A 14,721-nucleotide genomic window follows, 5' to 3' on the forward strand; every position below is an offset into this window, starting at 1 on the left:
TCGGATATTAATAAATAACTTTTTTTCTACGAATAAATTTTTATTTATTTTTTAAATATTTTTATTAAAAATAAGTTGCAAATCATTAATAGCACTTATACTAATATTTTTTATCTATAATTATTATCGCATTAACAATAAAAGTAAATAATAAGCAGCTAAATACTTTTAAAAAATTAAGTTAAAAAAAATTAAATTTCTTTTTTGTAAATAGTTTTTTATTTCATTAATTAATTAATAATTTTTTTTTGTAGCATTGATTGGTTTTTTTTTGCTGATACTTTCTTATTAACTGTTTTTAACAATAATAATATATCCGTGGGAAAATTTTTTTTAACCCGGGGATTGCAATTAAAATTTTTATATATTCAGGATAGAAATAAAGTTATTAGCAGCCGTTTCTCTTCTGCCAGGTTGGAAAGTATTCAATAAACAAGCATTGCCTTCTTTTTTCGACTTTCCGATTCTATATACATTACACAGTATTCTCTAAAGCCTCTCAAATAACATCTTTGACTTCTTAAGGACACTTTCGATTTAGCTTCTAATTTCGATATAGTATTTTAAAATATAGTATGCATATGTTATACAAATTACAAACCATCAGTCTTTTAGGCTTTGATTTTCAGAAAAGAAAGTAGTCGATTTTCATCCCTAGTATTATAGGCTTGACCGTTTAGCCGTGAAAACCATGCAGTTAGACAGACAGAAATTATTTCGAATGTATAGTATTAGCAAGGATAAAAGAAATATGAAAATGGGTGAAATAAGTAATCTAAGGCTGCAGAAATGCTAAATGCTATCGAAATTGTAGTTAACTGTTTACGAACAAAGATTCTTATGCATAATAATTTCTTTTACATTATCCTACGGTAATTTAATAAAAAGTTTTAAGGTTTATTCAGCAGGTTTATTCATGTATGAATTTTTTTTTCATTAGAAATAAATATTTCGGCTACAATGTATTCATTATCAGTATGAACAGGCCAGTAGTTACTGTCCTAACTGCTGATAATACTCACAATATTATCTCTAGATATTACACATATTCTTCGATGATTTTTGGTGATACTACTAATGCTAACCATAGTTTCAAAGCCAAGCTTTAGTTTTCCTATTTCATTTAGCATATATAATTTGGTTATGTATTTTTGCTAATACACACATTTCTTTTGATTTCTACCATTGAGGACTCTTTTTCTATTTTAAGGGAGCTATGATATAGATATAAAAATAAGTATTTAAAAAGATTTTAGTCTAGGGCCTATTTTCTGATATATAAACTATAATTCTAATAACCTGGTTAATATAATAATAGCTTGAGAACTGATTGATTCCCCATGCAAACTTTCATCCCGAATTTCTCCTCCTATAAACTTTATTTTAGCGACAAAAAGTACTCTATGTCCTTTTAGAGTTACTTTCACATTTATAGTATTAGTTTGGATTTTGAAGTAGTTATATTTTTTAACAGAAGTTTATTAATATTTAATCCCACCTATTATAAGTGCAGTAGCAACTGTATACAAATAAGAACATAGAGATGGTATGGCCGGGCAAGATGTATCTGATAAGTGTTGGAACAAAAAAAGTACTAAACGTGCTTCCTTGATTTGGGGTTAAATAAGTTTAAGCAAATAGAATACAGATACGAGAGCCCATCCAGTGTAATATTTGATTATTTTTGGGTGTTGGCTGCCATTTAATAAAAGTAAATTTTTGTAACAAATAAAACCGAGATTCTAGCCGTGGTTCGATTATCGAATTTATGGAATTATTTTTTCGTTTTTTCCGTAATTACCTACTTTTCCCACTGAAGAAGATTTTTACTTATTAAGAGAATATCATTGGTAACGCAATATGCACACAGTTTACAACTTTCAAAAGGAATAAGTGAAGTGCAATTTTTTAATTTTTCGAAATAAATTACTGTTTTTTCGGCTTTGCTCACTTTATGTCAGTTGATATCGGTTTTATATAATTATGTTTGTTTTTTGGATTTATTTTGATAGAAAAACCAAACAAAACAAAACAAGGCAAAGAAAAATTGTCGAGCATGAAAATTCAACTCTTGACCCACTATCAATATATAATTTTTCTTTTATTACCAAACATTCCTTTTTCCAAAAGGCATTCATTATAAGCTCGCTTATCTAAAAAACAATATTTTTCTTAAATACTAAAATTTCTCAGTTAATACACGTTTTGCAATATATATTTTTTAACAACAAAACTTTCCTGAATGAATTCTCCAAATAGTAGACAAAAAGACAAAGAAATTTCGTTTCATTATGAAAAAAAAAAAAAAACTAAAAATTGGCGTTGATCTTCCAAAACGACTCAGTTTGAAAAAGGCTTTAAATAGAGAGTGTTTCAAATGTGAGTTTAGGGTTGCGTACTCGAAAACTTTGTTGAGGGATTTTTAAACTCTGTAAATTTCACTTGTTAATAACAATAATTAATGCATTAAGTAATGTTTATATTCTTTTCTTGCTCGATATTTCCATCTTGTCCGACTTTATCCATATATCTATGAATATAAATTACTTGACTGCCATTTCAAGTTTTTTTTGTAATTAATATCTGATTATTATCGCAATAATATGTTGATCACATATCACTTTCTATATAACGTAAAATTAAATTTATTAGTAACGAATTTTTTTTTTTTAATTATCAATATGTAAGTACCAAAGTTTCATTTGATTTATTTTCATAAATCAAAAATTAATAACTTGTTTGAAATAACATTGCGTTTCGAAATGGTCAGATCAGAAATTTACCATGAAATGTGGAAAATCAAATACTTTGAATGCATTATCTTTCTATCTAATTTGTTTCCAAAATTTGTAAAGACTACTTAATAATTCACTTTTTTTAGAGAAATATATTTTAAATCGAAATTAAACACATAAAAATAATATCAATCGCCATCATCTTGGATTCATTAGGAAGCTAAATTTTATGCCATTTGTATGATTTTGGACTTATGGACACCGTGCGCAAGCGTAAAATATGCATGATGCGAAAGCCACATCTGACATGCATTGGTTCTAGTGAGAATTTTGTGCTCTATTGGTTCTAGTGAGAGTTTTGTGAATATATTTTGCTATACCTCCGTAAACAGACCTACGCAAGAATAACCCTTCAAAAATTTCTGCGACATATTCCATGTGTGTGATCATCCATTTTTTGCGCTGATAAACCATACACGTAAGACTATTTCGAATCCAAAATTTTCCGTGAAATTGCCGCTATACGCCACTAACTGCTCGATAAAAGGTCAAAAATACAACTTGCAGAATATTCAAAAATTGTCAAAATATTCCAGTATCCTCATTTTCAGGACTGAGTTCCATTTTCTTTTATTTCAAAATTTGTTCCCTTTAAAAACACCCGTTAAATATTTTATTAAAGATGTTACAAAGTAATGAATAGATACATTGTAACGGGTCTTTTTTAAAGGTTTTAAAAGCGGAAACGCGTAGGTAGACAGCACAATCTGTATGTTCAATTTTCATACATTTTTCGCAGAAATTGCGATTGTATTTCACTAAAATTACGTCGAATTTTATATTCCAAGTATTCAACCGTCTATAGTTTATCGCATAGACACATATCCCCAAAGAAAGTAATCTCCGTGGAGGAAAATTAACATATCTCCCTTGAGACAATAGCCACTATAATAATCACATATTATGAGGGTGAAATTTCAGATAACATTTTTAAAAAAAAATGCAACAAAAGTATGACAGGGATTTAAAATTATGCAAAAATTTAATTCTAGAAAAATAATTTTTGTAGAGTTGTTTTAAAATCGGTTTATTTATCTATTTTCATTAACACGTCACAAAAACCCAGAAGCCAATTCCTTTCCACAAAAGCTATGATATGCAAAATTTGTACTATTCATTAAAAATTCGAAACGAAAAGAAACAACTTCAATTCAATTTCATATGAATTGAACATAAATTCAACCCTGAGTCAAGGTATATCCTACTGATTTGTATATGGTATATCGATTCGTAAATGCGTAAATGCAATTGTAACTTTTTGATTAAATTTTTTTATATACATTCCCAAATAATTTGGGGCGTATTATCAAATGAAAATACAATAATTTTTAATATCAAGTCAGTTACTTGTACTTATGAACATCGGTTTATTAAAAACATGTTATTTAATAAACCGATTTTAACAAGTGAAATTTACAAAATTTATCAATTCTCAACAAATTTTTCGGGTACGGAGCCCTCGGTTTAAATGGTGATCAGGTTTAAAACAAAATTTATGTAAATATATCTAGAAGTAATAACACACAATAAATTAAACCTTACAACTTTCTCGAACTAATTAGCTACCCCGTTGTTAACTGTTACATACACTTTTATTTATTTATCTTCAACCCTTTGGATCTTGCAGCCTCTTTATTAGTTTTTTTTCGTTCTCATAAAAATTTCTATGAGCACAAAGATTTCCTTGGCGTTTTTTCCACTTTCTTTATTTACACTTTCGAAAACCACAACAAATATTAGAGTATGAAAGGAATATCTCTTTGCGTTAACCCGTTTATGTCATTTTGAAATCTCTCCAAAGACCAAAATTTTATTTTTTATTCAGTTTTCAGCTTTTAAATCAATTTTGCTAGTATCTTTAGCATTTTCATTCCCCTCATTAAGCTTTTGCTGTCATAAGCTTGTTTGCAATCCCTGAACTTTAAATGAATAGGGACATTTATTGAGTAAATTATGATAAAAAAATGATAATGCACAATAAATGTCAACCTTTAACGTGTTAATATTGTAGTGAATAGTGAAGGTTAAAGGTAATTGGAGCAGTTATATGCATTCATAAGTATATAGGTGAGAAATATAATACTTTTAATGTCCTTCTAAGACATGCAAAATATAATATGCAGTTTTATTCGCATTGGATGAATTTAGCTCTTGTTCCAACTTTTTACCCATTACAAATAAAAGAAAAAAATTTACAAAATAACTTTGATTGTTTACTTTTTTAACCAATGCACAGTTAAAAAAATTTACTCGATTGAAATCAACTCGTCTACTTGGCAGTTGATGTTCATATAACAAGTGATATTTCTTCAACGAGTCAAGATCTCTACACTGAAATCAAGAAAATATGTATTTGATTGTTTTACTTTATATTTTCTCTGTATTTCCATCTCATGTTAAGAACATATTCTCTTGCAACTAACTTCTTTTTCCGTAATGGAAACTTAGCACGGCTGATTTTGAATGATTTTTTTATTCTTCTAACTAACAAATTGGGAAAATTGGCCTGTCTCCTATTTGGACTAAAATCACTTTCAGGAGAAATTTTAAAATCCTCTTTTAATTTAACCAAGACTTTTAATTTAACAAGGTGAGAATAATATCAAGAATTGGAATTATTAGGGTTTTTAACCCCCGAATTAAAAAAGGGGTATTATAAGTTTGAATGTTATATGTGTGTGTCTGTGTGTTTATCTGTCTGTGGCATCGTAGCGCCTAAACGAATGAACTGATTTTTATTCTTTTTGGTTTCATTGGAAAGGTAATTTAACGGAGAATGTTCAAGTGCGAGATTAGTGTTTCGTACCCGAAAAAAACTAAAAAATTGGCAAAGATCTTCAAAATCGATTCAGTTTGGAAAAAGTATGACATATAATTTTAACATATAAATAATAACTAAGGAAATGAATGGTCAAATAAACCTGGTTCCATTCATTTCGAAAAGTGAAATGGTAAAATAATTAAGAAACTCAAAATAATAATTCAAAAGAACAAACTCAACTCAAATATTTCAATTTCAATTAAAATATTTCCAAAAATTTGTCCCAAAAAATGATATCTCTCTAAGTATTCTTTTTATCCCATCTAATGTCCTTGATCATCACTTTAAAATTGATTAAAGAAGGAGTGTTATAAGTTTAAATGTTTATCTGTGCGTCCGTGTGTTTCTCCGTGACATCGCAGCCCTTAAACGATCGAACAGGCTTGATTGAGAACATTTTATAGTTTCCAAAAATCGGTATACAAAAAATAAATTGCATTTGCGGGGGGTCTTTTAAATTTTGTAAATTTCACTTGTTTTGAAAACAATCAGCGCTAGCCTATACGACTAAGTACATTTTTAGCCAGAAAATTAATGATGATTTTAAACGTCTATGTGACATATATGTAACGTGCACACAGGGTATAAACAATACAGTTAAGACCCAATTATTTTCTAATTCAAATTCTATACTCACATATCGCGTGTGAGAATGAACTTATTATTTGCAATGATATTATAATACTACAATTTTCTAAAAAAACACAACAAAACCTTTGTAATGTCACTTCATAGTGAAAAACTACACAATTTGAACAATATATAATAATATTAACACAGTCAAAGAGATAGACATACATAAAAACACTAAAGAAAAATCTGCTATGAACGCCACAATACATCTATATACAGAGCTGAATTTAAACAAGGAAAATTTACAAAACTGAAAAAACCCCCGTCAAATGCGATTTATTCCTTGCAAACCGATTTTTGGAAAGTTAACTATTAAAATGTTCTTAATCAAGTCGGTTCGACCGTCTAGGGAGAGAAACACACAAACGCACAGATAAACACTTTAAACTTATAACACTCCTTCCTTAATCAATAGCAAAGTGATGTCAAAGGACATCAGATGAGATTAAAAAGATACTTAGAGAGCTATCATTTTTTGGGACAAATTTTTGGAAATATTCTAATTGAAATTGAAATATTTGAGTTGACTTTGTTATTCTTAATTATTGTTTTGAATTACATAATTATTTTACCATTTCACTTTTCGAAATGCATTGAGCCAGGCGTATTTGACTATTCATTTCCATAGTAATTATTTATATGTTAACATTATATGTCATGCCTTTTACAAACTGAATCGATTTTGAAGATCATCGCCAAATTTTTTGGTTTTATTGGGTACAAAAACTTAAGCTCGCACTTGAAGCTAGCTAAGGACACTCTCCGTTAAATTACCTTTCAAATGAAGCCAACAAAATTAAAATCGGTTCAACCGTTTAGGCCCTACGATGCCACAGACAGACACCCACACATAGCGGTCAAACATATTAAACCACTTCTTTTTAGTTCGGGGGTTAAAAAAAAGTTATACAGCCTTGCATTTCGAAAAAGGAATTTTGATGTGTGCCGAAAATACAGTACCTGTTTTTTATACGTGAAAAAGTTTTTTTCTAGACCCCCAACTTTCGATCTTAATTTTCAGGTATAATCTTTTGTCAAATAATAATAACTTCTTATATTTTTATTTTGGATTAAAAAACTTTTTCTTGCACTTTTATTTTCGTTTTAAAAAACCGTAAAATCAGATACCGAAAGTTGGGGTCTAGAAGAAAACTTTTTCAAACAAATTTAAAAGTCTATTTAAAAGTCAAAGATTTAAGAATCGATCAACTGAAGCTTTTTCTATATGGAGGTAAAGAACACCAAAGAATATAATATAATCATCTTTTATAAAAACAATAAAATAATATTACTCTGAATTCATGTGAATAATTCGCACGCTGATTTATTTACATTTAAATTAATTTAAGATTAAAATATAAAAAAAAAAAACAATCAACCGTTTTATATTTATAAACAAAATTCTAGTGCAATAATAATGGTTAAAATATTTCGAATTCATTTAATTATCATTTTATATGATACTAGCTTGATACCCGCCTGCCGCTTCACTGGACTTAAAAGTAAAAACCACCGCTTTATAGCCTCCACCTCTATTGATCTCATTGATTCCCCTTCCATAACTCTCGAAGGAATTGTTTTACACAGCTAAATTATTTGCAAAATTTTCCATTTTTTTAAGGGTGAAATGATCATAAATCCATTGATTATTTCAGAAAAAAGGCCATGAATTGATTGACATTTAATATTATAAATTTTAAGATATCTTCAATTTATGGTTTAGAGTGATTATCATAGATGGAGCAGTAAAATGCCAGAATCAATTTAATTTTTTTTAAATATGTCTTTATAAATTATAGTTCATGTGTTATTCTGATGTATGAGCTATATTGTTGTACAGTTCGATTCAAATCCATTTGCTAGTTTTTGCGTGAAAGTGTAACAAACAAACAAACAAACCTCCTTACTTTTATATTCATAATATATAGGGATTAAAAGATGGAAAACCTGTTGAAAATTAACGTTTTATTGTAATTCAACTATAATTGACTTTAATAAAATATTACTTTTAATACGATACTTCCAACCATAATGGAATAAAATGTTAAACATTTGACAAACACTAATTGAAAGGTATATTTTTTAAAGAAGAAAAGTTTATGATTACTTGCTTTCTCATCACCTTGGTGGTAGGCTTTTATCACCCAGACGGGATAATATCAAAGCATGTATTGCATTTAAATTCGTAATCCTGTAATAGACAAACCAAATTATTTGAAATGAAAATTAACAATTAAAACCCAATAAATGCAAAAGAAAATTAAATTGAAATAAAGGCAAAATGTGATATTTCCAGGCAACACAAATGAAAACAAATAAACAAGAAACACTGCCCAATTGTAAATTAATTTTAATTTGTTATTTATTCTGTTACAGCTACACCAATACAAAATTTGGTCGAATTTTTTTAAATTTTTCAGGTCTAAATTTGGTGTAATTTTTTTTTTTTTTAAATTTATTACTTTTTTTTATATATTTTATAATTTGATGTTTAAAGGGTAGTTAAAGGGTTTAATATTTATCATATACCTCTTTTACATTATTATTACGATAATAATCTTTTATGGCGTAAACCTTTATTTTATTGCTGAGTTTTCGAAATCCTGCCTTAGAATTTAATTTTAATATTTAATTTTCTTATTAGATTACAGGAGGTATACTTTAACAAAATGTATATTGTGCTTTTTATTATGTCCATCTTAATCTGAATCATGGCATTTAAAAAAAAATTTTTTAAATCTTTGTATTTACGAAATTGTCGGTATATTAATGCTTTACGGTTTAAATAAAGGTTATGATTTAATTATATAAAATCATATCATTAATATCGATATAATAAACGATTAATATTAAATGAAAATATAACTCTATAAATTACCGTTGCACATTACAGTGTAAATCTAATATGAAGATCTTTATTATTTTGGAATAACGTTAAAAATTATACCAAGAAAACAGGATTCATTTTTCAAAACACTAATTCCAAATTTAAGTTGATCCAATGGATGAGGTTTCCATACAATTTTAATTTGAAATAAAAGAAAAAAGGGTATGAAATAGAACACTCTATAATAAATTGAGGTTTGCCTTAAATCCTTTTCCAAACTGAACCGATTTTGAAGATCATCGTCAATTTTTTTAGTTTTTTTGGGTATGGACTCGGACTTGAAACATAGCTAAGAACAATCTCCAGTAAAATCCATTAAACGAAACAAAAAAAATCAAAATCGGTTCATTCGTTTAGGCTATGATGATACTGACTGACAGACAGACACACACACATAGCGGTCTAACTTATAAGACCTATTTTTTTTAGATCGAGGGTTAAAAATAGAATTACTTGAACACAGAAATTCGTGCTGTTGAAGATAAAATCCCCAAACACATATAACCTTAATAAACTCCCATGTTCATGAATAACGAAAAGATCCATAAGCATTAACAGTTTGGTGTATTTGAAAATGAAACAGGTGTTGTTTTTTCCTCGAAGAGGAGAGGTTGTTAAGGTGATTGTACACCTACAGTATTGTAAAAAAGTTTTTTAACCCAAATGCATGCTGTGTAGCCAAGTAAGAGTTATTTTTGGCTTTACAATTCCGCGCAACTACAAAACTATATAATATATTTTGTGCAAGTAAGGCTTATGTATTTGATAATATAGATAACGCTCTTTAATCATCAATACTTTAACTATAGTCGTCTCTGTTCATCAAATGATGAATCTTCGATTAAATTACAATTTGATTGTTATATTATCGACAACCTTATATTTTTATGATATTATTATTACAAGATTGTCTAAATATTTTAGATAGTTTTTTATCACACTCTCTTCTAAATTTTTTGATATGGAAATATCCAATTGAATCGGATAACCTACATGACTCATCATTTTTTCAGCCAACTTTGAACGATAAAACAATCATAAAAAGCCCAGTGACCTAGGAATTTTTTGTGATTTTGTGGTACAATATAAAAAGTTCAAAAACAAATATTGATAACCCATACCGTATTGTATTTATTTCAATTAATGAGTAACTCTTATCTGATTACCCATAAGGTACTTGAAAGTTAAATTGTACAACAATTTCCATTTATAATAAAAAATGAATAAAACCATTACAATAAAATAATAATTTTAATAAATATTTTTTTGATATATTTCTAGTATGTTCTGTTGTGTATGCTTTGAACTTTTAATAAATTTCATATGCAATGAATTGCATCTAACAAGTAGTTTTGTTAGTTCATTTAAAACATAACTGTGTCCAGTTCCATTGTTATGCACCGACTGATTGCATTAACCATAGTGGACGTAATAATAAAAATAAATATAATATATGATTCAATATATATAGTTATGATTAATTATAAAAATATTACCCTGCGTCTTATAGTACAAGCAACGGCGAAAATAAAATTAACTATCAGTTGAAAAATTAATTAATTTTGTTATTTTATACGACTTTTTAGTTTCAAAATAAGAGATAATACGAGATAAGTAACTTTTTACGATGAGCACAATTTGATATTATTATATAGCTGCAGCTATCCGCTCGCGTCACTGAACCATTCCAACTTCGAAAACAAAGTTATAGCCTTCAATTCCTTTACCTTTTATTCACTCTCCTTTTGTTCAGAGTTTAATGGATTTAAATTTGGTGCAAAGCTCTTCTTTTGAAAGTAAAATACAGCATATTTGACTTGCTGATATTATAATATTATATAGTCGAAATAATTTTTAAAATAAAAGTAGTGGACTCCAAAATGACGGATTTTCATACAAACTTGCATAATATATTTCACCGTTTTAAGAAAGGAATATCGAAAAGCCAGCACGTAAATAGCGTATAGCTGATCGCGAGAGGTTCTCAGATATTTACTGTTCAAAAACTTTACTAAAATCTTATTGCTTTTTTAATCGGGCCAATATTCATGGAAGTGGTAAAAATATCCCTTAACTTTTAAGTATCTGAAAACTTCTTTACCAACCCTTCCCCTTTTGTCCTTGGTTTAGAAATGCGAACACAGGGCATATATATACTATATTGAAAGGACTTCCGATAAAGAAGCTTCTTTCGTGGGAAAAAGAAACGAAGTAAGAGCCCTTATGGTCGTCAAAACGGCAAGAAGAGTAATATTGTATGATGGTTTTTGTCTGGGTATAACCCTGAAATTATACCGCGAAACGAACAAGAAACGGCTAGTATCTAATATGTAAAACGCAACGATTGACGTAGTAATATTAGATATCACATCGTTATCAAATGAAAAAATGCGTACATAAGACCTAAAAATATGTTGAAAATTTCGATTTTCGGACACATTACTACAGCTTGGCAATAATAAATTAATTAACCAATAATAATAGTTAACAAATATAAACTATTAGTCAATTATCGGAAAACTTAGTTTAGTGCCAACCTTGAAGAAATGAACATGCATTTAATTCAAAGACTGTTTGTAGTTTTAACTCTTATTTCACGTAAGTAGGAATACTACCCCATAATATTATTCACTTTCCATGCCCTAACTTATTTCAACTTATTTCGCACTCGCTATATAGCCAATTCCAATTTTTATTGGAATTGACAAACGACAAACAAAAAAATTTTATTGGAACTGGAATTGACAAACAAATATTACATTGACAATAGATCTTCTGCATTCTCATAAAATACCCTCGTTTCAATATAAATGTCGTTAAGTCTGGATACTACATCTTATCCTATTAATTATTTTAACAGGAGAAATTATTAATATTATTAGTTTTAAGGAGCTTCTCAATCAATAAGACACGTATTATTAATGGTTGGCCAGCAAAGAAAAATTATCCATGGATAGCAAGAATAATAATTAAATATAAGGTTGAAATTGTTGGAGGTAATAAAGAAACTAGTATGAGTACAGATTGTGGTGGAAGTTTAATTGCATCCAAATGGGTTTTAACAGCGAAACATTGTTTAATGCAAGACAATCTTAAATTATTTTCTGACGTAAGAATAACATTAATAATTCATTTAAATAAATATTAATTGGGAAGTTACCTACTGTACAAATTACACTGTGCTGCAATTTAGAATGTTTTTGAGACACCGTATTTAAAATTGCAATTTTGGATCAAATGTATTTTGCTGATCATGAAAATGGCAACCAAATTTAAAACGTAACGTTTATAAGGTAGGGCGTTATTTGGTTTTCAACTTCCTAAAGTTATGTTCCAAGAGCTAATTTTTACCTCATGACTTTATTCTGTGCCTGAAAACTCATGTTGAGCTCATCCGGCTGAGTAGCCAAGCGAGCAAAGGCGTCTTTGTTTGCATTGACTACTGACTAGAAGGTTGCGGGTTACAGTCCAGACAGCGGCAGTATGAACAAAAGTAGTTATTGGGGTGGTAAATTGATCACATTGTCGTCGCTTGGATAAGACCGAAGTAACCGACTCCACCCACGTCATAAAAATTAATTGTATATTCGAATTTAGTTGAACAAATAAATAAAGATTAAAAATAGTGATGTGTGTGGCCTCTGTTATAGACGTAGTTGAGAGGTGGAGGTTAAACCTCATTATTATATTGAGCTCGGCATGCCAAAGGGTAACAAAATCATAGCACAGTGTGGGAGCACCAGAGTAGTAGAGCGTGATTTTCATAGCTCAATGTATCGCTTTGCAATAACTCTGCAAACATTTAAATTTGTTCAAGGATGGACCCTTATGGTGGTCCACATATTCAAGTTTCTATATGATGAATATAACTTTCCCGAAATGCTTAACCTTACAAATAACAATCATATTTAAACTGAGATGTCTAGCTATAAGGTTAAATACGCGCTTTCTATGCAAAAAGTACTGATATCAGTGCCTGAAGAAAATTTGTTTATTGTGATATGAACTCATAAAAATCCTGTTGGAACGATTTTCTACAAATTTACTAAATATAAAAATTTACAGTTTCGTAATATTAACAAAAAAACTTTAACTAGCGATCCCCACCCCAAACATCTTGATTGGTGTTAAAATTCCAAATCGCTATTGTCTTTCATTAAAAAAAAAAACCTGAGCGAAAATATGTCCCCGAAAAGAGCTTATAATCTAAAAATGATGTCAAAAACTTGTTCTGACCATGGAACATACAGGTATGGTGATAGTTTTAATTTGGATTTTCGAACCGATTACAAGAACTTGCATACCCTGGGAAAATAAATATGATATTAATATTCTATCGTAAAAGATAAGTTTTATTTTAGGAATTCCGAGTATCCATTGGTGAACATAATTATCTGAAAGGAGAAATAATAAAAGTCACAAATTTTTTTTTCTATTCCAAAGCAAATGTAAATGATAACGATATAGCCCTTTTAAAACTCGAACACACTCCAAAAATTGACGCTTCGATCCCAGTCCAATATAATGATAACGTCAATTATGAAGGTGAAAACGCTACATTATATGGTTGGGGGGTAACAAATCTGGATGACCAGGATGGAAGTTCGTCTGTTGAACATTTACGAATGGTTCGTGTAGGTTTAAGTTCACGAATTATAGAGGGATTTGAACATTTAACTGAGTGGTGTAAAGATAAGATTTGTTTTAAATCAAAGGACAATCAAAATAAAGATATAGGATTTGGAGATAGTGGAGGACCAATGACGTTAATGATTGGTGGAGTAGAAACTCTGGTTGGAGTAGCTCACGGGCAAAGTTCAATTAAACTAATTGATGACCAAAAAAGGGTCAAAAAATCAGAAAAGATTAGCTCATTTGTCCGAACTAGCTATCAACCTTATGCTAACTGGATTAAACGAACGATAACCAAATAAATCAATTTATTAAAACAAAATATTTTTAGACCATTAAAGAAATAAATATCCTACAAATATCCTGTACTTTGATAAAAAAGAAATTTGAGTAATTTTTTTTTATTTGAGTTAATTTGAGTAATTGTTTTTTATTGTATTAATTCATTTATTTGAAATTCAAGGTCACCTATAATTAATGTTGTTAAAAATAGGTAACCTTGAATTTCAGGTCACCTATTTTCCCTAAATGCCTAACACTACAATATAAAAATTATAATATACGCTTTCTATGCAAAAGGTACTGATATCAATACCCAACACTGGAAAAAATCGAAAGAAAACACACTAACTAAAATTATCGAGGACAACAGCGGACATTAGCCTATGTCCATGACTTTTACCTATAATTATCGATAAACTTTAAGCGTATTTTCTTGCAACTACTTGCAATAATGGCAAATTTTTAAATTGCATTTTCTTCGAATATAAATATTTTAAACCAAAATTGTTAATTTTTTATGTGAATCAACTTTCTAATTTAAAGTGTTATTTTATCTTTTACCGTTTAGAATCTAAGTTAGCTATTAAGCCCGAGTAACTAGGTTCAATCTGATGTCAGAATAGGATGTCCCTTCTCAAACTTAATCAATTTTTGATTGATTAACTAAAAAA

At 28.8% G+C, this 14,721-nt stretch overlaps 1 protein-coding gene across 1 annotated transcript; it reads left to right on the forward strand.

The window, feature by feature from the left end:
* The first annotated feature begins 12,122 nt into the window (after positions 1–12,122).
* On the forward strand, positions 12,123–14,070 carry LOC123301142 (chymotrypsin-like). Its single transcript, XM_044883876.1, has 2 exons — positions 12,123–12,245; positions 13,498–14,070. The coding sequence occupies exons 1-2, from the start codon at positions 12,150–12,152 to the stop codon at positions 14,068–14,070; spliced, it is 669 nt and encodes a 222-aa protein (XP_044739811.1). The 5' UTR covers positions 12,123–12,149.
* Positions 14,071–14,721: the final 651 nt, after the last annotated feature.

Source organism: Chrysoperla carnea, chromosome 5, assembly GCF_905475395.1.
Source record: "Chrysoperla carnea chromosome 5, inChrCarn1.1, whole genome shotgun sequence".
Classification (NCBI taxonomy): Eukaryota; Metazoa; Arthropoda; class Insecta; order Neuroptera; family Chrysopidae; genus Chrysoperla; species Chrysoperla carnea.